This window comes from Hypomesus transpacificus, chromosome 17 (assembly GCF_021917145.1).
Source record: "Hypomesus transpacificus isolate Combined female chromosome 17, fHypTra1, whole genome shotgun sequence".
Lineage (NCBI taxonomy): Eukaryota > Metazoa > Chordata > Actinopteri > Osmeriformes > Osmeridae > Hypomesus > Hypomesus transpacificus.
This window is the reverse complement of record NC_061076.1, coordinates 6,273,263-6,299,288: the sequence shown is the minus strand read 5'-3', so window position 1 is coordinate 6,299,288 and position 26,026 is coordinate 6,273,263. Positions and strand designations below refer to the sequence as shown.

Sequence of the window (26,026 nt, the reverse complement as noted above, 5' to 3'; positions counted from 1 at the left end):
CATGTTGACTACATGTACTTTTAGTTAATCCTATTTTTTAGTTAATCCTATTTTTATTGCTTTCCTACAGGTACACCTGCACTTAGAGATCAATGTTGTGTAATTTTAACTTGTTTAACTACATGCTCTTATGGTTTCTTCCCTTTAGCACTATTTTTTGGTTGTCCACAATATGTACTTCTTGTTTTTGACTACCCGCAATGCTGTGGGGCTATCTTGTTGTTATTATCAGTGACCTATGCACTTTGTGAAGCTCTCTCTTGGAAGTCGCTTTGGACAAAAGCGTCTGCTAAATGAATAAATGTAAATGTAAATGTAAATGTACACAGAGGGACAAAGGAGAAAAGAGAACATCTCTCTCTCTCTCTCTCTCTCTCTCTCTCTCTCTCTCTCTCTATCTCTCTCTCTCTCTCTGACGATGTGCTTCACACACATTTTCCACAGTATACATCTGTACTTTACATAATCTCCTAACAGGGTACTCATCACTGTACACGTGTAATCAGAGGCTGCATCTAACAATTGGATCAGCTTCTTGTTACTCACGTCCCAGTCTTATTATGTTTGCTCCGGTGATTTGTTTGTGAGGGAGTTTGTTTACTTCGAACCTCTCTCCTTGTGTTTGTGTGTTAATCTCTTTATTTCAGTAGATTCATGCGAGTCTCTCAGTGTTGAATTGCCTCACCCCGCTGACTGACTGTCTCCTGTCTGCTTGTTGCTATATTTACCTGCTGTCTGTCTGTCTGTTTCTCTGCCTCCTGCCTCTGACTGTGCTCTCGATCCTCCTCCAGAGTCGCATCCGCAGGATGTGGAACGACACGGTTCGGAAGCAGACGGAATCTTCCTTCATGGCGGGAGACATCAACAGCACCCCGACACTCAACCGCGGTGAGCCCCCTCCTCACCCTCCGCCCCCGGCTGACAATCTCCAATCACATAACGTGCGCGCGGCGCGTCACACACACACGGAGATCCACACGCACGCAGACTCTCTATCTCTCTCGCGCACGTTCACCCGCACACACAGACACAAACACACACGTAAACGTAGACTCTCTTTCTCTCTCTCTCGCCCCCCCCCCCTATCTTTCTCTCTCTCTGTCTCTCTCTCTCTCTCTGTCTGTCTCTGTCTTTCTTGCACGCACGCGCAGACACAGTAGGCTCTCGGGGACACGCCCCTGTGAAGCCGCACTAATTCAGTCAGAGATGAGTTTCACAGCCCCCATGAGCTGCAGTGGCATCGCCTCGGCACCCTATTGTCATGGGGACCAAAATCATAACCGAGGTCGGGTTTCACGGGGAGTGGTGAGAAGGGGAAGGGGTGGCGGGGGGGGGGGGGGGGGGGGGGGGGCGTGCGTTGATGATGACAAAGAGGCAGTTGCTAAATCAACCATCACTCTTTATGCAAATTTCATCCATTTTGTTTTTAATGAACTGATTAGCGTGGGAGCGAGCAGGGGGTAATTACTCTAATTGAAGAGAGTGACAGGAGGAGAGGGGTTGGGGGGGCGGTTGAGGAGACAGAGGGTGGCGGGGTGGGGAGACTGAGGGCGGAGCTTTCGTGCCCCTGATGCCGTCGTGGAGCGAGAGAGGGGAATGGCACGGCGGTGCACCAGCCAACAGAAGTGGCGCGACGCTTTCCGTGTCTTGTCACCGGGGGGAAAAGTTTGCCTTCAGAAGAAAAGGGAGGCAGCAATTGTGTTCGAGGGGCACAGAGAGCGAGACAAAAAGAGAGGGGAGAGAGAGAGACGCAATCATGACGCCGTCGTTAAAGGGGAAGGATCTGGTTGGAATGACGTGGTCCTTATCGCGGGCATCTCTTGTCTTCCTGATTGTCCCTCTTCCCTTCTTGTGAAGCAGCTTCTCTCCTGACTGTGGGGCTGTGTCCAGGAGACGCGACGCTGGTGCTACACGCACAGACACACGCACTCACAGACACGCACACAGACACACGCACACAGACACACGCACCCAGACACACGCACCCAGACACAGACACACGCACACAGACACATGCACTCACAGACACACGCACCCAAACAGAAATAAACGCACTCACAGCCACACGCACCCAAACACAAACACACGCACTCACTGACACACACACACACTCCCCCCACCTCTCCATGTCCTAGTTTCTACCTGCACTAACTACTTGTTTTTCACTATATTCTCCTAAGGATGTTCCAGTGAGGTGTTTTTGAATAGCCAACTGAGTCTTTCGGTGTTGTGCAAAGATAAATTTCTGAGTGAGGGGAAATTGAAAGGAAGAAAGAAAATACAAAGAAAGAGAATATGACGCAGTCAGTGAGATAGTGGATAATGGATGGATGAGAATTAGTGTTGGTGTGTGCTGTGTGCATGTTTGCATAAGTGTGTGGGGGTGCTTTCCTCAAATATTCTCTCTCTCTCCTCTCCACCCTCTCTCTCTTTCTCTTTCCATCCGTCTCCCTCTCTCTCTCCTCTTTCTGATGAATGCGAGGAGTGAGACCTGAAGGTTGCATTTCGCCTCAGACCAGTCTCCGTCATGCTGTCCTATTTCTAATTTCATGGCATTTCTGTTTGACTGCCTCAGGCTCCTACCATACATGGGCATTCTAGAACATTCTCCATGTGCCATTTCTTTGAATTATATTTGTCTACCGGTGGCATTCGCATTTCACTGTGAAATGAATTGTGTTTCAATGGCTGCACTCTCAGACTGCATAATGGGATGCATTACTATTCCTTTCTATGACTACAATGTAAAATGCGAAAGATACTGTATAAGTATATATATATATATAAATAAATAAACTGAATGGCAATACTCCAAACAACACATTTTTACCACAATTTTATTTTTACTCAAAGGTTACAATCATAACACATCAACCTTTTGAAGAAAACTGTGAAATTTATTTTTCCATAAAACATTAGCAAAAAAAAAAACAAGCCCATTTGAATACAAATAAAAAACAGCTATAAATGAAACTAGATCCATCTAAATGGAGTGCCGCTTTTAGTGCTATTTTTTGCACAGTCTCCAATAATCCTAGATTTTTTATATTCTTTCCTAATTTTTAATTTGAAGTCATGTTTAAATGATGATATTTTATAGTGTGGTATTTATATATTTATGGTCCATGATTTTGTACTTACTCTCCTAGCCACCATGGGAAATCATCTCCTCACCAACCCAGTTCTGCAGACGCGTACCGGCACTTCTCCGTACAACACCCTGCTGGCAGAGAGCTTCACCCCTCCCTCTCCAGGGGTCTTCAACTCTACTGGTACGTCCCTCTATGCTCCCTGAGAGAGAGAGGGAGAGAGAGAGAGAGAGAGAGAGAGAGAGAGAGAGAGAGGGGGGGGGGGGGGGGGGGAGAGAGAGGGGGGGGGGGGGGGGGGGGAGAGAGAGAGATAGAGAGAGAGAGAGAGAGAAAAGAGAAAAGAGAGAGCACATTTGTGCACGGTCTCTACCTCACTGTCAGTGTATGTTCTCGGTGTGAGAGTGTGTTTGTTCCCCTGCCAGGGCGAGTGAGTGTCAGGCTGATTGGGCTGACTGAGCCATCTGGCCAGGTCTCTAATCCTGCCTTGTTGATATGAACATCCACAAATTGATTAGAAGTTAAGCTTCATCTGTGACTGCCAAAAGTCTTGAGAACAGCTTTTTGAGGCGATCCCCTCTGTGTATATCACTCACTCCAACTGGTAATGGGCAGAGAGCCGCAGGAGATGGTCCCTTTGTCCAGAGACCTGCTCCTGGCAGCGGCTCCTGAAAGGCCTGTCTCTGATGGATATAGGTGTAGAAGTTTACGTGCCGGGTCAAATGTAAAGGTAGAGAGAAGTGTGTGTGTGTGTTTTTAGTGTATATGTGTGTGTGTGTATGGTTTGTGTGTGTGGTGTGCGCCACGCCCGAGAAGGTTCCCCGTCGAGGGTGGAGTGGAGAGTAACTGCGCTGGTGTCGGGAGGCTGACATTTGAAGACAGCGCGTCTGTTTAATATTTGAAACCCTCTCGGCACAATTCGTCAATCCTGACGGCTGCGAGCGGAGCTCCGCAGCCGAGCGGGGCCATTTTTAGACTGCTTCTGTAGAGGAAGTAAGAAAAGTACTTCATTAGAATGCTTAATTACCCCGCCCATCACCGAGGAGAGCGTTGATCAAAATGATGCCACGCATTAAAATTTAAACCCACGTGCGCTTCATGTTGGACGCCGTGCCACGTGCTTCGGTTGGTTAGTGACGGCAATCTGCGAAGAAAATCACAACATCTTCGGTGTGGAAGGCGAGTCGTAAAATAAACATAACTGCTTCTTTACGAGTTGGGAGTATGAATTATGGATGTCTCCCTGCCAAGCTTGCAGACGGCAATAAGTATGGAGCATATTCAGTAGCGAAGGTGTAAAAGGGGTGAGATTGTATGTCAAAGATACAGGTTACAGGTGTGCGCCTGCATACCACAGAGTCCATTTACTCAAACACATGAACGCATGAACGTGTCACATTTGTTTGTGTCAAATATTCTTGAAGGTAAATGTTTCTCTCAGCAACACAAATGATTGTATGGTCAGAAATACAATTGGTCAATTTATTATAATGTACTATTCAGATTACTGTACTTAAGAAGCATACTATATCCTATAATAATAATAATAATTATTATTATTATTATTATACTATATCCTATAGTAATCTATATGTTGAGGAGATTTGGACATCTCACTGTTTTCTCTTCCCTCCATGTGGCTTCTTCATGGACCTTCAGGAACCTTTCGTGAGCCAAGTATGAATAACCGTTAAATCCACTTTATCCTCCACAACCTTACTGTATGTCGTTCCTACAGTGATGCCTAACCCAGGTGTGTGCACGTGTGTTTGTCCAGAGAGCAACCTGTCCAAGGCCAGAGACCCCTGTGGTATGGAGACCCTTCCCCTCAACGGCAACTTCAACAACAGCTACTCCCTGCGCAGTGTGGGTCCTGGGGGCGGGCCCGGGGGCAGCTGTGACTTCCTGGGCGGCGGCGTGGGCGGAGCCGACAGCCCCCCTCCCCTGCTCAACCCCCGAGGCTCGGAGACGCTGGGCGGGGGCGGCATTCGACGCAACCTGTCGGACGCCGCGGCTTTCGAGAAGATGATCATCTCTGAGCTGGTGCACAACAATCTGCGAGGAGGCGGGGCCGGCGGCGGTGACCGGGGTTGTGGCAGCCTGGCGAGGGGGCGTCCCCACGGCGGCGTGGGACGGGGCGCGGGCGTAGCCGGGCCCGAGCCTTCGCTGACCCTGGACGAAGACCAGGACTTCCTGTCCAGAGAGGGGCGCCAGCGCACGCCGCAGGACGTGGAGCTGCTGTACAAGGCCTTGGAGGAGCCCCTGCTGCTCCAGCGCGCGCAGTCCGTCCTCTACCAGAGCGACCCGGAGGAGTCTGAGAGCTACACGGCCGACCTCACCGAGAGCCTCGGCCACAGCGGCCACAGCGCCGGGGGGGCACAGGGGGACGAAGGGCCACCCGACTCCCCGGCCCGGGACTCCCTGTACACGAGCATCACCAACCTGCGAGACTCGCCCTACCCTGACAGCAGCCCGGAGCCCCTGGAGGTGGTGCCGCGCTCCGCACAGCCCCCAGAGGAGCTCTACTACAGCTCGGGCCGGCCCGCCCTGGGCACCAGAGGGGCCCCCATGCAGACCTTCTACCAGGCCTCGCCCAGGAGGCCCAGCGGGGACGGGCCGCAGGGCCAGGACCCCTCCCACGCCGAGGGAGATGGACAAATGCAGCTGGTCACCAGCCTGTGACTGGAACCAGGAGGGTGGGGACAGAGGCAGGGCAGCAGATGACGCAATTAGGAGGACGGCCGTGGCCGCCTCCCACTCGCTCCTCTCCACTTCCTGCTTGTTCGGTTGCCTTTATTTCTCTTTCTTTGTATTTATCGGGACGGATGAGCGGACAAAGTCTACCGTCAGGGGGAGTTCGAGCTGTCTCCACGGCAACGGTCTCGTCCATGACCCTAAACGCACCTCTCGGAGAAGAACGATGCCTGGGTGTTTTTCTCCAGAACCCGCTCTCTCCCTCTCCCCCCCCCCCCCCCCACAGTCTTTCTCCATTCCTCCATTCCTTGGTGTGTCGACGCCAGTCCAGCACTCTGAATGTACCCACCCCTGTATCAGACATACAGTACAAATGTTCCTATGCTTTCTAACATTGAAATACTTTATATTTCATTTCTCAGAGTTTCTTCAGGCATTCGTCTGGGGAGATTGTTTTCAATTTCTAGTTCCTGTCTTTCTCACTCATCTTCAATCCCTCCAATTGTTTGGCCTTCATTTGATCGGAGTAGTTAGTTATGGAGACAGAGAATCTAGTGCGCCATTATACCATAGAAAAAAAAAATCTCTCTGAAAACTCTTCAGTGTGTTGCCAAAAATAACTCAGTTTTTTGTTGCCAGAACAGAAACTGGATCATTCTCACGCACACACACACACACACACACACACACATACACACATTCACTCACAGAAGTGCTTGTCTCTGAACATCAGAAAGTGAACACAAAACTCCATCCAAGTATAAAAAGGAGCAGGAACAACAGTTGTAGTCGACCAGGCGGTGGAAGCCACAGGAGTTCCACTGGCTGCCTGAGAGTAGTTGCCTTTCGATCCTGCTGTGAAGCCACGACGATGTACAGAACCGAAGGAGAGACTGAGTGGAGGGATTGATTCTCTGGTTTGCACCACCATTAGAGGCTCCTGTCAGCCTATTGGGGGTGAAGGGAGGACTGAGCAAGAGAGGTGAGCTCAAAGGCGACAACGCCGCCACAACGCCGACCATCGGAGCGGGGACTTCTTTCTACGTTCTTTTTCTCCGGGCTTTTGAAAAGTGAAAGACTGCCTCGCTGACTCCAGAAGAGAGCCTCTACCTTCAGTGACTGTTGTGTTTGCATTGTTTCGGAGGTTTAGAATGAACTAGCTGGATGCCCCCCCCCCCCCCCCGTTCTGCTACATTGCTCTCTGCTGGACGTGAACGCCTGAGTCTCCTGTAAGCGGCCGTGACAAACAGACTCTAAATGTCACGACGGCTCCAGCTGCTCCTTAAGTCTAACTCTGTACATAGGACCCACACAAAAATGAAAGTACCTACTCTACTTCTAGTGTGTAAATAGAGAACCAGATGAACAAAAGCAACAAAAAAGTAACAAATACTATGAAAACTGACTTCTTGTACTGCAACAAAATGACAAAAGAAAAAAATAAAAATGTTTTGGAGTTGACCAAATTGTGACCTGAATGATACACTATCTCTCTCCCTGTTTTTTTTTTCTTTTCTTTCTCACTCTCTCACCCTTTATGCCCCTAATGCTGTGCTATTCAGTAAAAAAATAAATAATAATAATTCCGAAGAAACAGAATGAAAAAGGGAGAGAGAGAGAGAAAGAGAACGATGGGTGGTGGATTTTGAATACAGCTGAAAAAGATGGAGGAAAAAAAAAATCCTGGCACAATTTTGATGTAATATAATCCATAACATGTTGTTACTGTTTGACCTTTGACATTCCCGTACATGACGTGCTCAGTGGGGGAAGGGGGCTAGATGTCATCAAATGTCAGACTGTGCCACATGGTCACAGCCATGCATGGTGGTCGAAGGACAGCAGCCATAAAGTAATATCGGTTTTATGTATTGTTTGGAAAATATCATAGATATAACTAGATGACATCCTTTTAAATATGGTGGGCTTTTAGCATGTACTATAGACCTTCTTTCTATCAAAAAGTCTTGCATTTTGCTGTTTCGAAGAGATAGTTTCGGCATTATTTCAAAGCCTCGTGACAATTCATGCCCTGTATGTGGGAGAACGAGTGTGTGCGAGTGGACGCAGCGTGTGCGAACCCCCGATTGTTTGTGTTCCAGTGAATATGCAGTACGTGAGTGAGTGAGTGAGTGAGTGAGTGAGTGAGTGAGTGGCGTGCGTGTCTGTGTACGTCTAGCTGTTTTGTCGGTCCAATTGAAGGTAGATCTGATAAAGGGGTAGTACATGTATATCTATGAGAAAGCCTTTCTTATCTTTCATTTTCGGAGACATGGCAGCAGCAGCTCCAGCCACTGTTTCCATGGTGTTCAGACACAATGTGATTGACAGACATACTGTGGTGGACATGTGACTGCAGAACATAGAGAGTAGCCTTGCGTTCAGCATGACAGGAGTCGAGACGTGTTACTGTACAATGTGCCACCAAATGCAAGCGTTGGAGATTAGCTGTCAGCTAAGAGGTGTTCATGAGGATTCTTCCCCAAACGTCTGTCCTGACTTTCAAAAAGCTGAGCGTTTGCCTTCACTCCTATTATTTATAGATCTTTCTGGGTGATTTATTTATCTCTGTTTATTTATCAACGTGGAATGTTAATTTGTATATTCATGTATTCATACTTGATTTATTTTTCCACAAGCACCTCCCAGTAGGTAGCGTTGCGGAGCTGAGAGGAGGGCGGAGGCAGGAAGTAAATCATGTTAATGCTGCTTGATTGATTTTCCAACATCCACCTCAGTGTGACATTCTGCTGGGTTGTGGGTGTGGGTGTGTGTGTCCTACTTCTTCTGTGCAAAGAAAGGATAGCCTGCTGTAAATGTGTGGCTCATGGGATGAGAGGCAGAGGGGGGGGATGAGAGACAGAGGGGGGGGGGAGGTGTTTATCAGGGTATTCGATCATCCGTTCACTCACGCTGGAGTATCTCTCTTAACATCAGTGTGCGCTAACTGTAGACTCAGATAAGAGGCTGTACTTATCCCAAATCCCTGCCACGTGGGACATGCGTGCAATACTGCTGAAGACCACTGAACATTGGACTAGCTTGGTAGTGTGCACAGGACGCGGGCCTTGGGGGGGTCGCGCCGTCTGCGTCTTCGCCAAGAGTCCCGTTCCAACTGTGAAACGAGAAAGGTCACAGTTGTCGTCATTGTGGCGGGTACGACAGCATTGACCGGTCAAGTAGGGACAACTGAATGTATTTCTATCTGAAGGATTAGGTAGGGGGAGGGGGGGGTGAGGATAAAACAGTACAGGGTGGTACTGTAGCATCGATGTCCTATCCCCTTCTTCACGACTAGCTTCATCTTCCTTCTCACTTTGTTTTGACGTCATGTGCCGATTGTTTGAGCTCTAGGTACAGCGCAGACTGTGTCCTAATACGAAGTTCTCTCTCCCTTTCGCTCTCCTCCTCCTGCTCTTTCAGATTTAATAATGTTCTCAATAGGCACCAAGAGCATGGCATATTTCTCCTAGAGTTTTGTTTTGCCGTTAATTTGTTTGTCAAAAGCTTTGTTTACACCAGATTGATATCTCAATAAGCTGCATAGCACTGTATTGTGGTAATGATAGTGATTATACAGTATACATCATTGTGTGGCTGCACAACGGGATCTTCAGAACATCTAAAAGTGTCTTCAACCTTGATTAGGATAATAACACTGAGAGTAATCATAGACAACCTCCCAGCGCTCTCTAATTCTTTCTGTATCTCTCTCTCTCTGTCTCACTGTCTCTATCTCTCTCTGTCATCTAATTTCTCTCTCTCGTTCTTTCAGACATACACTCACACTTCCTCTGAGAGGGTGAACTGTGGTGTAAACCCCTCAGACAGTGTGTCGGTAGCTGTGGAACATTCCAGAGAGACTCCATCTCGCAGCCTGCTCTGTCATTAGACAGCAGAGATCCCTGAAAGCTGACAATCAGCTGACCTGCTGGTGACCCCCTCTCACACAGACGGCACATCTCTCACACACTTGTCACATGACCCCCCTGCTCAGTGAGAAAACATGGTGGTGTCGTCCCAGCCTGGTCGAGGGGTGGGGGCAGTGGGTCAGTAGGACCCAGGGGACTGGCCTGCAGGGGCCCAGAGTGGGGCAAGAGTGGTGCCCTAGTCCAGCCTAGCCCGGCCTAGCTCTGCACCGGCTATCCCGCAGCATATCCACAGTAGTACAGGAGAGTAAGCAGGATGTGCTGTTTTGTTTCAGAGGCCTTACTGTAGCCCATCAGGGGACTGGAGGTTATCAGATTACAATTCACATTGATTAAGCAGGAACCGAAGATGAACTCCACAACCCCCTTAAAGTCACTTCTGCATCAGGAAAAATGGAGGTCTGTTTGGGTGGAAAAGGCTCTAATCTTTATCTCCTGCCATGTTTGATTTCGCTTCAGCTCTTGTCAGAAGGAATCAACTGCCACATGAACTAGACAGGGGAGATTTTTAGAGTGCGCAGCAGCAGGACTTTCCTATAGAGATTTTTAAAACTGAAATGTAAACAATGATAAAGTAGTACTATTTTGTTATTGGTCTCTTGTTATGTGTCCACATGACTATATACAGTACCTATATCATAGTTTAAGAGTACCTAGGAGTATGACATTAACCCAGTGACGAGGATTGTGCTGTTTCTGTTTGTGTTGAGTAATGGCTCCAACCGGCGGCCATTTTTGATACACAGGGTCGGACCAGTTCAAAGGGGGTTCTTGGGTATTCAGGGTGCTCCAAACAGTGAGACCGTGAGTCCCGCACTACACACGGAACCCCTGGTCCAAAACCAAAATACACGCGTACGCATACACTCAACACACATTTCCAGCCAGGTTAGGTCGGTTTTATCTACAGTGTACAGTGACGTGGAGGTAGATATCATAAGGGATTTGACGTTTGCGTGTCCATCCACACACCATAGGAGCGGACTGACCTGTTCATTTCTGTAGGCATGCTTTTCTATTTCTGCATATCCCTGGGGGTCAGCCCCACTGTCTACTGGAGAAGGGCTTATCCGTGTCTGCATGCGGGCGGACATTAGGACCCTGATGGCTGGAGGAAGCTCCCCTGGAAAGCCACAGCCCAATAATGCCCCGTCATGGCCTGGGCCCTAGTGGCTGGCATGATGTCATCAGTCGACAGGATGCATGTGGGGGGGGGGGGGGGGGGAGGAGGAGCGCACAGGGATAGCTGGGCAGCAGGTCAGGATGGGCTGTGACAGGTCATACCAGCTCATACCAGCTCATACCTGGCCAGCCGGACAGTATTGGACATACGTACAGATGATCTGTGATCACCATGTTGGGTAAGGGAGGGGAGTGAGAAGAGGGATGATATGGTCATCGGTGAATCAGTATGATCTAGTATTGTGCCATTTGGGGTTGCCATTCGAAAAGTACTTCTTTCTTGATTTTTTTTTTCTTCTACTGTTTCACTTCTTCATTTGGCACTACTGATTCCTTTGTAAAGAGTGGTTTATGTAAAAACCTTGATTGCTTTATTTTCTTTCAATGAGGAATGGTGTTTATTTTGTATTTTATTTTCTCACAGTCATTGCTTTGACAGCTGTCTGGGCCAAAGGGGTTTTCTGTGAGTGTCTGTGTCATCGCAGGTCAGCGCAACCCTGTATCAGCACATATTAATAAAAAACTACTCCAAATTTAATTTGTGTCCAAGAACCAGACTTTTTATGAACCCCATTTCTGAAATAGGGTGTGTGTTGCTGTGTGCTGACGTGTACGGCACACGTTTGTGAACATGTTTGTTTCCAACGGACCACATGTACAAGCGCTGGGTCCAATCGCGGTCTTAATAGTTTCATGTCAGACACAAGGCTGCATTTTCAACCCTCATAGCTTTGCTTTGGAAGGTTGAAATGAAAAAGCAGCTCTTTAAGTGCTAATGCGTTGGGGATGGTTTATTCATGTGGTATTTAACCACAGCTATAGTATGTACCACAACTGAGGACCCCAGCCCCCTCAAACACACATGCACACATGCACGCACACTGCATGCAGATCATCTCGTAGGTGGGATGATGGTTTATTTCGGCTGTTTCCATCCAAGGCCTACAGAACAGAGCACTTAAAAGGGAGGTGAAAGAAAGGCATTGTGGGAGAAGGAGTCTTTTCCGGAGTCATAGTGTACTCCCACACTGGGTCTACTATCAAACGCTGGCCTCCTGTTGTTGCTGGAACAGAACCAACCATGGCTTTAGTTGGTTGAGCAATTATTTTTTTGTTGAGAATTAAAAGGTTAGATGTTGACTATCCGTGGTGGGGGTAGGGGTGGGTGGGAGTACTTCTGTGAGAGAAGGAAATATTCTAACTGGGATCATTTTATTTTCAATTAGTTAGTGACATAACATTCAAAAGTTTGGGTTATTGGAATAAACTATCTTGCCTCCCATGAAAGCTTCTTGTTCCTGATATTGTGTCATCAGTCTGTGATGATTAGACCCAGTGGGGTGCGTATCCTTGATTGCTCATAATCCTAGCCATTGTCGAATCAGATTGCTCGCTAATTAGCTGTTAGCTAATTATTGTGTGCATCAGAGCATCTTAATTTATAATTATATGACCTCCTCAGTCCTCCCTCCCTACTCTTTGGCTGTCCCATTAGTGTCTGTGTTATGACGTCCCATACATGATTGATACCCCCCACACCCCCTCACCCAGTGTCTGTGTTGTGTCCCCTCTGTGATACTCCCTGAGTGGGGAGTCTCTTTAGCCCTGACCACTCACTCACCCCACACTTCACTACCGTTAGAACGACACACATACACACACACACACTCACCTGACACACAGAGAGGGACATCTTGAAAGAAAGAGGAACCTCTTGGCAGAGTAGTAAACGTCGTTTCCAAGGTCAGTTATCGCTCGGGGACATTTTAAAATGTCCTCAACACCCATCAGCTGTACAGTATTACCGAGAGTACACAACAATCCTCCTGTTAAACTCTGACTGAACCAGAGGTGGGTGAGGGAGAAATTGTAGTCTTCTAGTGCCCCCTTGTGGCATGATCTCCATCGTTCATTTCATTCTAGAATGCTCACCAACTCCATAGTTACTTTGTATTGCTACTATAAATGTAGCATCTTATAACCCACACATATCAGGCAAAATCATCTAGATTATGAAGATATACTTTATTAGAAGATTACAGTTGACTACAGTTATATTTAATGATTAATAATAATAATAATAATACACTTTATTTTTATAGCGCTTTTCAAAGTTCTCAAAGTCGCTGTACATGGTTAAAATAAACATAAAACAAGGACATCATATAAAATCACAGCATTAATTACACATTAATGATTAATGATTAATGATGCATACATAAATAAACCAGGTTACAATCAGATTATACACTACTAAACTAAAGGCCGAGATTCGTTGGCCTGATTCAAGATGCAAGATTCGTTATGTGAAGAAAAGTTCTTTCTATCTCTACAGGAACAGTGTGACTCTTGGGTTCTAGGTTTACAAGTCTTAAACAATCTGCAGATTGGAGGGTTAGACACCTCAACATAAAAATGACCAGTTCAGACAAACAGTTCAATCAAAGTCTCTGAGGCATAAAGGTCAAAGGGCAATGTTTATAATGAATAGAGTAAAACACATACCACATGTGTTCCATGGTACAAGCATCAAATAATTATTTTACATCAGTCTACAATCTCCAGTAGTAGCAGTCTGTGTGTTAATTAACCCAGACGTTGTGCATCAAAGTCTGGCTAATCTCCTCATACAAATATGCATGCAAATAGGGAGTCAAATGGCTGAGCGGTTAGGGAATCTGGCTAGTAATCAAAAGGTCGCTGGTTCGATTCCCGGCTGTGCCAAATGACGTTGTGTCCTTGGGCAAGGCACTTCACCCTACTTGCCTCGGGGGGAATGTCCCTGTACTTACTGTATTCGCTCTGGATAAGGGCGTCTGCTAAATGACTAAATGTAAATGTAAATACCTATACTAATACCAAGGAGGCTAGTTTTGCATACTCTTTCCCAAAAATGTTTTTGTAACAATTTTGGTACAAATTTCATGAGCGGGAACTTACAATAGGATGGCAGTATTTTGTCATCGTATTGTAAACCATATAAACCATGTTTGATATAGTCACGGTTCCCGTAGAACTATAACAGAACTGCCATTTCCACATTCTGAATTTTAACATCAAAAACAACAACATCCAAATATAATCCTACCAACAGTCAACCAACAGTTCATCCTGAGGAGACACGAGAAACAGTATTTCTGTATCTCTACACAGTTATAGTATGATATTCATTCTAGAGTAAAGACTTATATAATAATATAATTACGATAAAGATTTAAATGAGCGCAAAAAGCCCCTTGAGTTTGCGTTATAAGGGTAATGAATATATGAATGATGGTTTGTTTAACTACTTGGGTTGAAGAAGCAACTACACCCAGTTAAGATATCGCAAGGGCTCTTGGGGATGATGGCTCAGATATTATAATAATATTGTAAATGTCTTTCTACAACTATTGACTTTGATATGGATAATATTTATTCTATGTAATACAATATATTGCAGTGTTTCCCCTTGGATTTTTTCAGGGGGGGGGGTAGACCAAAATGTTGTGTCCCATTCAATGGAAGTCGCATGACAAGCCCCACAAAACAATGGAAGGGGAAACACTGTATTATTGTCATATATGTTATAATATTGTTATATATATATATATATATGTTATAATAATAGTAATAATAATAATAATAATGATAGTGGTTATACAATTCTTTCTTCATTTGTCGTTGTCCCAACAAACTCCACGTTGTTGGGTTGTTCCTCCTGTGTCCGCTCTGTTCCACCAGAGTTCTTTGTGTTGTCTCTCTTTCCTTTGCCACTAGATATAAGATGGACTCATGAGTATGCATTGTCTGATCGAAAGGTTACAAAATGATCTCAAGAAATAGAGAACCCCCCCCCCCCATCTGTTTATCCATCTCAACATATTCAGCATCCGTGGCTTGTTCCCATTGAGACTGTGGAAACATTTATTCGGTCATCATCGCCAAGGTTACGCCCCCCCCCCCCCGAACCCCTTCCACAGCACTGATCTGCTGACCCCAGGGAGAAGGTGTCCAAGGACTGAGATCTTTCTAGATGAGCATCGTTCAGAAGCCATGTTTACCTGGTCTTAGTGACACCACAGGAATGAGAGTATTCGGAGTGCCTTTCCTCCTTGTTCAGCGCAACAAGGGGGTCATCTTGAGGACTGGAGGACAGAACACAACAACAAAGCTCAGCATCAGATGTTGTGTATGTAGAAAGAACATCAAGTATATAGACTGAAGAAACAAACTAACCTGTGAGCCTCCACAGCATCACCAGAAACCACATCCCTACAGTGAAGACCAAACACAGGTGCAATTGTGGTCACATTTAGGTTCACTGACACAACGGTAGCTCGAATCTGTCCGAGCAGAACTCGGAACCCTCGGACAACACATTAGACAGTCAACTGACCTTAGACCAGTATTTAGGGGATAAACAAGGACATGTTTTCATCAGACGTACTGTGTGTCATGTGAAAGTTTACCTAGTCGTACAGTCTCCATGTTCCAGCATTCCGGCACCTGTCTGCTCAGCATTTCCTTTCTCCGCCGGTTTACATTCCCCCTCTTCCCTGTCCTGTCCTGGCTCCCTAGGAGATTTACATAGGAGTCAGTCAAAGGTCATAAATCTGTGTTTGGATGTCTACATAATGGCAGAGCATTATGACAGTTACAAAAAACATCCTTTAGCACAATAACTTAAGAGCAAGAGAGCATTCTCTTATCATGAGGTCAATAATTGGTTTCTAGCCAATAGAAAAAGAACCCACTGTTCATCCATGTTGACAACATATTCCTCCAGATGGTTTTCCTCAAGTCCTTCCTGTATTTGGTCGCTATGGCATTCACATAGGAGTAATTGAATTGTAATTCTGTGAGGTCAGTAACAAGTCACTGTATTGCATGTATCCAAAACAAAAAATATGTCTGATCTCCAGCAAACAGGATTGAACACTACTGGAGAAGACCTTACCTGAAGCCCCCACAGACATGTTTACATTCACAAGACACGTTATGAATACCAACAGAATAGAGACGGATTGTCTCTTTTCTCTTAGAGTTCTTTTCTCTCTTGTCACAATCCAAACACACCTACCTGGAGTCAGGGTGGATGAAAGGGTTCAGTTCATTGTGTTCCTCTGGTTCTCCAGTCTCTCCTGCCTGATCTTCCTCTCCCTGGCAACTAAATATAAGATAGACACACACAAGTACACAGTTTATTCTCTAATCATGAGGTCACTACTGGTTTCTAGCCAATAAATAAATAACCCACCATGTTGGCATGTAAATGGTAACATCTGGTGGCAACAATGAATGGTTGTTAGCGTCTTGTCGTTGGTTCCTATGGGATTCATGTAGGCGTGATCCAAGGTAAAAATGATGTGAGTGGAGTAACAAGTCACTGTATTGCACACATCCTAAATGAAAAATATGCCTGATCTGCAGGAGGCAGGATTGAACACTTGTGGTCCACTCTTAAATTATCCATCGTTAAATTTGGCATCACACCAGAATTATCAATATGCAAAACATGCCAGAAGGACAGAGACAGACTCACAAACAAGCAGTTATCTTATGAACTCTGATTGTGTAATCATGATGCAATAATGAGTTTATTTTCATCATCCAGAGTTAGAGGAGAGTGTTGTTAACCTAGCTCTATCTGCATTGGAATCCCCCTGGAGCTTGTTGTTCACAAATTTCTGAAAGATGGACGGATATGGTCCATTCCTAAAATAAGGAAGCAGACTGCATTTCTGTGCAGTGTGTTCACGTTTCTATGTTACACAGCAGTTCAGTGTGTATTGTAGGTCACTTTAATTACTCACCATATTCTAGCCAAGATTCTGTTCTTTCTGCACCCACAGACCAGTAGACCTAGTGCAGCCAGAGTGAATACTACAGAACAAAGAAAGAAATCGGAGAGGTTTTAAATAAGGCATGCTTATTTAATGTGTAAACTTTGTTTTGCTGTTGTACCAGTGAAATCAGAAGAATGACAGCACTCACCTATCATGCCAATCACCCATGGAGGGAAACTGTTGAGATTTTCTTAAAAAGAGTGAGATGGACATGAAACGAAGTATGATCTTAAAGCTCTATCTTTCTCGACCCTGAAATCTGTTAAGAAAACTCACCATGCTGTTCAGCAGGAGTGGCCGTTGAGAGTTCATAACTCTTCTCATCACCTAAAGGGGTAACAATGTACCCATTAAATAACTATGACCACACGGTATTTTACGTTTTCTAGTAGGATTTAAGAAAAGAAAAGAAATGCAATAATCCAAAGTCAAGACGCATATCTGTTGCTAACCTGCCATGTTGTAATATATTGTTTCTTCTTCATTCTGTGGATACTGTAGAACAAAACCTGACTTATGAGTCCGAGCGCTTAGCCTTGTGAACACAACTTCATGATTCATTTATGATACAGTGAAAAAAATCTGAATGGTTTTATTTAACAAAAAACTATGTTACAATATTAGTTCCTACCAGTTTGTAGAGTGTCAGGTTGTGACATTGATGAAGTGTGATTGATGTGTTGTCCATTGCTTTCACCCACATTTCTTCAAATTTAAAGCCTTCATCTTTTGTCCATATGGCAATTTTCATCTGTAAAAAAAAACTGTTATTGTAGAATGAAAGCAATTCATTTGGTTGTACACAGGCCTACTACGGGAAATGTAGCCACGGATATGCCAACAGGATATTATATCAAATGCTACTAATAACCCTAATGCAGGTTAACATAACGTGACAATCTTACCTTGTCCTGGGAGAGTGAGATTTCTATATCAGTGGCATTTCTGGCATCTATTTGGTATTTAAAGTTTCCATCCACTGTTTTCTGTAAGTGACAGGACAAATGGACCATGCTTTCTTTAATTGCTGAAAATGCTAAACAAACACAGGAAGAAGACACAAAGCAGTTAGTGCACAACCCAGTTTACACTTTTAAAAGATTTTCATGGAGTACAAGAAATTCTCAACAACATTATTGACTTGTAAACTAATCGGGGCTTCTAAAAAAACAAAGCAACTGACAGCAAATATGTAGCTGCTTGGAGAGCAGTGGCGCAGTGACTGTTTATAAAACCAGGACGAATGTCAAAACCTCTGTCATGTACCCAATTATACATTTATAAACCAAAATGACCTACCTACAACAACTAGAAGCATCCAGAAAGGTATTTTGTGTGAAACCATTTCATACAAAGCCAAAATCTCCTTTAGCCGTTTCTGGAAAGAATACAAAACAGGAAATGAACCGATAAGGAAGAAGACAAAAGAAAGGGTAAGTGGGAGGAACAAAAATAGAAACAAAACACGCATTCTAAATCTGTGCATTGATAGTGCCTTTCAGGGTTCAAAATGGCCGATAACTCTTGATGGGTCCTAAAATCTTTTGCTAATTTATCCATATATTTTCTAATTTTTCAAGTAATGAAATCTTATATTTGAAATGTGAACATTTGGAAAATCTACTTTGAAGTTATTAAGTCTACCTGATATTCACTCTCCCTCCCGCCAACAAAAACAAAAATTAGTAGTTAGAATGAAGCCGCCGCCCTGTAGAGGAATATAGTAATATTATTCTACCTTGGACGATTGAGTCGGCAAGGATCTGAGTCCCTGCCCCCAATACTTGGTCTCAGCCTTTCTGTGAATGTTTGAATCTATCTTACTCTGTAGGTATGATGTTCAGCTTCATACACTATAAGACTTGGCAAGGGAGGCTCCAGACTGTAACACGGTGTCGACCTGAAGTATGTATGCTGAGTTAGGCCTAACATAAACCCCCCCACCCAGACCTATCAAGACAGGCCTCTACTCCAAAATAGCAAAAAAGTGAAACATTAAATAACGGTTCACCCTATATAAATATGAGCAATATAATATATCATTGATATCAAACAGTTGCAAACACAACACCGATTTATCTCTACCAAAGGTTTTTTGTTAAATATGTGTTGCACAATTATTGGCACTCTTTTAGTCAATACTTTGTGATACATCCCTTCTATATGCGTCTTCCCAGATAATGCCTAATGAGGTCGGAGAATGAACTATCGTTCTGGATATTGTAGGCCTTCAGGCCTATTTGGAAGTTATTGTATGGGCCTATATTTGCGGGCGTCTGGGAGACGCCTTTAAAATGCGCGAGACTCGTCTGATTCGGCCTACTTCCATGAACATACACTTTTCTTCAGTTAATGAATTAATACCCCAATCTCTGGAATTTAACAATAGACAACACATATAAATAAAATACCAGTCTGTTGTGAAGAGATGGGTCGATGGGTACGATGTCAAGTACACGGCAATAATGCACTTCTTGAAACTCAAAACTCTGGGAACCATGCGAACAGCAACAGATAAAGAAATTAATAACTGATAGCTGATGAAGTGTAAGCAATCGTTAACTGTCCCACAACCCCAGTAACGGGTATTCTAGTTCAGACTGATTTTCTGCGTGCTCGTTTCAAGTTTTCAGTATGAAAATTCCGTTCAAATTAATCGCTCTTGCTAGTGTCACCTGTAGCTATTCCAAAGGAGTGACCGCTCCGAGACTTTCATTTTTGTGCGGAAGTCACGCGTGTAATAGAAAGACTCTCTAAGTATCGAAAGAGTGATAGGCTATTACATCGGAGTATCTAAACTTTTAATAGGTTATGGTTATTACACATTGCTGACATCTTCAGACAAAAACCATATTTAAGACCAAATAGACTGTCATTATAATCACTAGTGCGCATCAGTCATGGGCATTATTTGTGTAAAATAAAGATATATTGTTTTCATGACTGGCATGTGAATGGAATAGATGACGATTGACAGTTTTTTCAATACCTTTAACAAGTTTCCTAAACTCTTAACACGGTTAGCACAACATCCGTCGGTGTAGGCTGTACAATTAACACATTTCTTGTTGCTTTGACACAAAATGCATACAGTTAACACAAATTTGTAATGCTTGAACTTCTTTTACACACAAGCTCAACCAAGACCAACGGACCAAAGCAATCGATTTTTACGGACCAATTTACCAATGCTTTTACACTGTCAACAAAACAGATAACATCATGTTGAAAACCTAAATTATTGGCTAAAGTCAAAGTGAACAGCTGTTTATATTGTGAATTGAAACACAAATGTATCCCCTGTATTGTATTCTATTGCTACTGAGAAACAGCTGAAGTTATACAAATACTGTAAATCACAGCTGATTCCCAACTAGGAAACACTCAGCTGTTGAGGTTCTTTTAATTGCATGACCATATGGTATAGACAGTAAAGAGGACCTCTTTGGGCTGATTTTGTGTGGAAAAAGAACAATATAGAGCATCACGAAGAACGTAAGAATACAGTAATGCCTGCACGAGGAAGAGGGAGACAAGTACCAGGACAAGGGAGAGGAGTGGGACAAGGGCAAGGGAGAGGGAGAGGAAGACAAGTACCAGGACAAGGGAGAGGAAGACAAGTACCAGGACAAGAGAGAGGAGTGGGGCAAGAGAGAGGGAGAGGAGTTAGAATGTGTGGTGGCACTCAGAGAAGGGCCAGTGCTAGTGTAATACTGTAAATGGAAGCTATATTGCATATTTCTTGCAATAATGTCCTGTTGCAAATGAAGCCTTTACTGAAGAAATTATGTTTCTGTCTTCTTTTTTTCAAAACAGTAACCGTACATTCTATAAAGCTTCTCTGAGATGGGTCATTCATTTTTTGTTCTGAATTTCTGCATCAAAAGAAACAAAATTCTTGCATTTACAAAACCCAACAAAACAAAAATGTAGAGGCTTCAAAAGAAACTGCATTGCAAGCACAATCTATTATCCATGTACTGTGAGACCTGACACACACCTGCATAAATGAATGCAGTTTCTGTAATTCCATCTGATGTTAGTGTTTTTCATGAAAATGTGCTATGATTGACTTAATGTTCCTGTGAAAAGAGAACGTGTGTTAGTGTTTGGTAGACATGGTGTCATGTTTAGAGTATTTTTGTGTTATGACAATTAGTGTTTGAGTTTAGTTTACAATGTGTGATTTTGAGCATGAAATTAACAGTTTTGCCAGTGTGTGGTAGGTGTGTTGATGCGTTAAGAGTTTAGAAAACTTGTTAAAGGTATTGAAAAAACTGTCAATCGATTGTAAAAAAAACTGTAAATTGTGATCTGAGAAATATAGGTACAAAGCCACTGAAAGAAACTGTCATCACCAGCTGAATCATGGGCACTGTACTATCCAAAAATTCCAGAAATTTAAGTGTCACCAACATCATTGTGGGCACTGTGGCCCATATATAATTCCAGGAATCTGTGTGTGTGTGTGTGTGTGTGTCTGTGCCACCAATTTTATCACGGGCCCTGTGCACTAGTAGTATCAATTGTTGTGTAGAAAGCCATTGAATTTTTTGTCACTACGCGGTGCAATCGCACAAAATGGTTTTGTTCACTTGTAGCGCAAGAAAGCCTCACAGAAGAAGTCACCAATTACGGGCACTGACACTGTGCACTATGTATAGTCATCTGTATTTGTGTGTTTCACTGGCGACACTTAATCACCGACTGCAGAACAAGCACTGTGCACTAGTTTAGCAAATTTGAGGTTAAGACATGTTTATTGTTTTAATATTTTTCTACACAATTGGAAGTACTTAGTAAATGAGTGTGTTAAATCAGTATGTGCGTGTGTACTTATACTGAAAGTATACTATATAATATTAAACTTGGGACAATAAATCTAATGAGGATAACAATAAAGTATTGGATGAGAGAAAAGTTCTGGTTGCGTGGACGGTTTGGTCGAGGTCCATTTTATGAACAGAACTTGTACTTCTAGTGTAACGACACCAGAGGTCAGTGTTTCTATATCTGGCAGCCAGCAGGCTTGTGTGCTTTCACCAAGAAGTTAAATAACGATACAAGAACTACAGTACCATTTGTGTGTAATGCTGTCCTTCAAACAAACCTAGCCTTTATAGTCTCTATAGTAGGAATCCCAAACTCACTAAACCCTAGAGAACCCACCAGTGGAGAAACAGGGCCAGATACCTGTATGTTATAGGAATACAACATGATGTAATGGTCCCACGGCCAGACTGAGACAAAAAGGTATAAGAGAATTTCAACATTCCTAAACACACCAGTAGGCACCACGGCCCATCACACTGCTCAGCAAACCATCTAATCTCCGAAAACACAGATATGATTCTGTCAAATCTGCAGGTCAATAGGGCTGTACAGTAGCTAACCAGTAGCACAAACACATGGCCCATATGGTCAACATATGTGTGTGTGTGTGTTAGTGCAGGACTATCTTCCTGTTGTCTTTGGGCGCTGGGCCGTGGAGAGTGTGGCTGGCATCCCATCCGATTCTGGGCGTGAGAGTAAAGAGAAAGCAGGTCTGGGGGTGCTCAAAGGGCCCTGTGTCATCTTCCCCTCTCTCACACACACACACACATGCTTGCACACACACACACACGCACATCGAGATAAAGCTGGGGCCATCAGGAGTAGCACGCTTCATTTGCAGATTCCCTGCATCTTCTCTGGTCCACCGAGAAAACACAGACAGAAGCCTGTGTCAGTCAACCCGCAGCAACCCTAACCCCTCTCTGTCTCCCCTCACGTTCTCTCTCTCTCTCTCTCTCTCTCTCTCTCTCTCTCTCTGTCTCTCTCTGTCTCTCTCTGTCTCTCTCTGTCTCTCTCTCTGTCTCTCTCTCTCTCCCCGTCTCTCTCTCTCTCTTTACACATGCCCGTACCTAAAACCTTTCACAGAATTTCACGGAAAACCACAAGCCTATACTAGGTCATGCTGAACCTTACATGCAGCGTGTTCCCTAACTCCTTCACAGTGAAGTCACAGGATGTACAGCCATATCAAGAGTTATACGAGGATAGCCGGGTATGTACATCTACAGTATACTAGCCTTCCCTGTCCCCATAGAAGCCCATAGAGGAGGGATTAGCTACCGTAAGTGACAGCTAGACAAAGCTTGGCTAAAGAGACTGACAAAAGATGGCCAGAGTTTACAGAGGGAAGACTGGGAAAAGGGGGAAGAGAAGAGAGGAAGAGAGGAGGGGGAGAAAGAGGGAGGGGGGAGAGAGGAGGGGAAGATAGGAGGAGGGAGGAATAGGGGAAAAGAGAAGAGAGAGAGGAGGGGGAGAGAGGAGGAGGGAGAAAGTAGGGGAAAAGAGAAGAGAGAGAGGAGGGGGAGAGAGGAGGAGGGAGAAGTAGGGGAAAAGAGAAGGGAGAGAGAGAGAAAGAGAGAGAGAGAGAGAGAGAGAGAAAGAGAGAGAGAGAGAGAGAGAGAGAGAGAGAGAGGAGGGGAAGAAAAGAGGGGGTGAGAGGAGGGGGAGCGTGGGAGGAAGTGGGCTCCCTATGATCATCGGATCGCTTTTTCAGAGATATCAAGTGACAGCGGGAGGTATGCACATCCTGCCCTGTCCCAGAGACCCCCTCTGCTGTGGGACTGCATAAACAGCAGAGAACAGCGGTGACGCAGGCCAGCCTGTAAACAAGCATGAAGCAGCCCAGGGCTCCCTCTCCCAGGGCTCTCTCTCCGAGGGCTCTCTCTCCGAGGGCTCTCTCTCCGAGGGCTCTCTCTCCCAGGCCCCCCCCCCCCCACACACACACAGACACACAGTCCTGCTAGCCCTCCCACCAGCACCAGCACCAGCTGACAAACACCAGCCCCGGCCCGAGGTGTGAAGAATCACTCCGGTTCCTGTCCCTCTATCTCACTCAACCCCCCCCCCCCCCCCCGCCCCCCCGCCAATTCCTCTTTCCTCAATCTCTCGGCCCCTTCCTCCATCCCTCCTTCCTCCCATAGGGTTATAAGGGCAGTGACGAGAGACAGGTGGCCTCCCTTTCATCCTTCTGGTTCCATTCATGGGGATGAGGGTGGGAGGATACAGGAGGTCGAGAGTTCCACCTCTGGAATTCTGGAGGATTCCAGAAACGGGGGAGGAGGGGGGAAGAGGGGGGCGGGGTGGGGGGAGAGGGGGGCGGCGGGTCCGCAAGACACCTTTCCTACGCCAGCGATTGTGCTCCACTAGGGCCTGGTGCTGCACAGTGTTGCAGCAGAACTGTCCTGAGAAGGTCCACAACAATAGCAACGCGCTGCTGAGTAGCGGCCTACTTGGCCCCGGCTTGTACGGCTCCAGAAGAGGTTTCAAAATACACCGAGTGGAAGAAGACCACAATGGAAACAGGGCAGGACTCGTTCCTTTTTATGAAAACAATATCATGTTCTCATGCTCTATTATGTACTTTCACGGAGGCAGGGCTGTTTTGTCGGTGACTGTGTTACTGTAGGCCTTTCCTCCACTTCTAACGAGTCAGCCTTTCAACACAGTATGTCCAGGCAAAGAAGAAGAGCAGAAAGAGGATTTTTAATGGCACAGTCCCGACAGCTAACCTTGGAACTGTGGCAACCAGGTCTAAGAAGCAGCTTCCAGCTGTCAGAACAGGATTCATATAAACGGTCCGAAGCAACATAACCTCCATTGGGATGGTGCGAGATCAAAGACGAGGGCCGGTCTGGTCAGGACAAGAGAAGTGGCTCTGCCTATCAAGCTGTCTCAGCGGGAAGTTTGTACACACACACACACACTGTAATACACAGACGCACACATGCAACAAATACACACCTATTGTCACTGAAAACACACACACATATATATGAAGGCACACATTCGCTAACACGTGCATGCAGTTACACGCGAGCACACACACACACAAGCCGACACGCATTGGCACACTAATCACAACGGTCTGTGCTTCATCCAGCGTGCCCGTGACTCGATGCTGTGCCAGCATGTTCTGTTCTTTCGCACACATACCTTCACATACTAAACACACATGAACCCTGGATGTCATCTGACGGACGGTCAGTACGCACACGCACACACACACACACACACACACACACACAGGTACTCTTCTCTCATTCTTTCTCCCCCTCTCTCTTTCCCTCGCCCCATATCTCGCCAGCTGTCTGACGGCCGCAGCCACGGCGTTACGTCGAGCGCCCGAGTGCGTCAGGCGTGACTCATAAAAGTGGGTGAATGACAGAGTCATCGAGAATGTGCTTTATGGGAGGCAGGCGTGGAGGTGGCACGGGAGTATGTGAACCCACAGAGCCCTCCTACCCCCGCCGCCCCCCCCTCCCCGTACCCCCCTGTATCAGGGCCCCTCTCCCGCAGCCTGCCAAGTCCGCCCCCCCCCCCCACCCCCCCCCCCACCCGCCCCTGACCACATCTCCCCTCAGCCCAGCAGAGCAACCTGAGCCTGCTGAGAAAATCTTATAAAAGGAAGCAAATGAAGCAATCCAATCAAGCACACCTCTCCTTCACACAATCCCATCTGACCTCTGAGAGCTCACGTCACACACACACACAACCTAGTCAGCAGACACACCCCCGGGGGCTGCTGCAGATTCATAAGACGTTTTACTGGAGATATATGTATGTCAATAACATCCCACTCCACTATGGCAGCACGATGCAGCTTATTCATTTGGAGCCTGAGACATGTATTGCGCAACCCCAGCGAGTCACTTGGACAGGGCCGATTAATCTATTTTCCAGCTCTCTCTCTCCTGAGAGAGAGCCTCGTCAAACAAACAAATCGCTCTTCTTGAACCGCTGCCTTATGTTAAACTTGTTAAACTTTTCCTCTCTTCGTTTCCTCCTCCCTCCCTCCCTCCCTCCCGCTCTGCATCTCTCCGTTGTCTCTCTTTCTCACTCTCTCTCTCTCCTTGGAGCTGATCCGCACTGGCGTGGGCTGGCGTAGATACTGGGTGAAGCCCGGGTGAGCGGGTCTTGTTACAGCGGTACGGGCCCTCCTGATAAAGCGCAGCATTGTGAGGAATAATCCTCGGAAACAATCAGGATTTCACTCCCTCACCCACAAATAAACACCCTCGTACACAGGCTGCCTTGCCAGCACAAGCTTGAGCATGTGCTTGCACCGTGTGAAAGTATGTGAGCGACTACACACGGCAAATGACCACGTCTGGGATTTGAGAGTTTAGGCATCACTGCTTGTATGTAGCTTATTTATTTATTTATTATACATATTTCAGTCCAAAGTCCAGCCGTCCTACCAGTGTAACCGGTGTAGTGTGTTATTTTTTTTGTAAATAACCTGATGACAACCCAG

General features: G+C 45.5%; 2 protein-coding genes across 6 annotated transcripts in view; one reads left to right on the top strand and one right to left on the bottom strand.

Moving 5' to 3' along the window:
• The window catches only part of adgrl1a (adhesion G protein-coupled receptor L1a), a 75,717-nt gene extending 69,705 nt beyond the window's left edge, over positions 1-6,012 (top strand). Inside the window, exons 13-16 of the mRNA XM_047038198.1 lie at positions 792-888; positions 3,150-3,272; positions 4,746-4,763; positions 4,864-6,012. Coding sequence (XP_046894154.1) covers positions 792-888; positions 3,150-3,272; positions 4,746-4,763; positions 4,864-5,768 — 1,143 coding nt within the window. The 3' untranslated portion in view covers positions 5,769-6,012. The remainder of the gene's footprint in view (positions 1-791; positions 889-3,149; positions 3,273-4,745; positions 4,764-4,863) is intronic.
• Positions 6,013-13,663: 7,651 nt separating this feature from the next.
• Positions 13,664-19,465, bottom strand: LOC124479783. 5 transcript variants are annotated; one of them, XM_047038688.1, is made up of 16 exons: positions 19,131-19,465; positions 18,019-18,097; positions 17,625-17,755; positions 17,351-17,470; positions 17,172-17,214; positions 16,996-17,046; positions 16,868-16,909; positions 16,687-16,756; positions 16,511-16,588; positions 16,131-16,199; positions 15,954-16,040; positions 15,628-15,693; positions 15,343-15,447; positions 15,110-15,145; positions 14,935-15,018; positions 13,664-14,646 (listed from the first exon to the last, which is right to left on the bottom strand). In XM_047038688.1, the coding sequence occupies exons 2-16, from the start codon at positions 18,062-18,064 to the stop codon at positions 14,529-14,531; spliced, it is 1,146 nt and encodes a 381-aa protein (XP_046894644.1). In that variant the 5' UTR covers positions 18,065-18,097; positions 19,131-19,465; the 3' UTR covers positions 13,664-14,528. The 5 variants fall into 5 exon arrangements, with proteins under 5 accessions (XP_046894644.1, XP_046894645.1, XP_046894646.1 ...); XM_047038689.1 differs by lacking the exon at positions 19,131-19,465 and adding an exon at positions 18,364-19,112; XM_047038690.1 differs by lacking the exon at positions 16,511-16,588 and having other exon boundaries at positions 19,131-19,462.
• Positions 19,466-26,026: the final 6,561 nt, after the last annotated feature.

Excerpts from the sequence above, each read along its gene's own strand:
- LOC124479783 (XM_047038688.1), bottom strand. The coding sequence starts at position 18,064 with ATGGTTTCACACAAAATACCTTTCTGGATGCTTCTAGTTGTTGTAG. Across the intron at positions 16,041-16,130 it reads ACCATTTACATGCCAACATG|TTGCCAGGGAGAGGAAGATC; the intron begins GTGGGTTATTTA and ends TCTTATATTTAG. Across the intron at positions 15,694-15,953 it reads TTCATCCACCCTGACTCCAG|CGACCAAATACAGGAAGGAC; the intron begins GTAGGTGTGTTT and ends TGAATGCCATAG.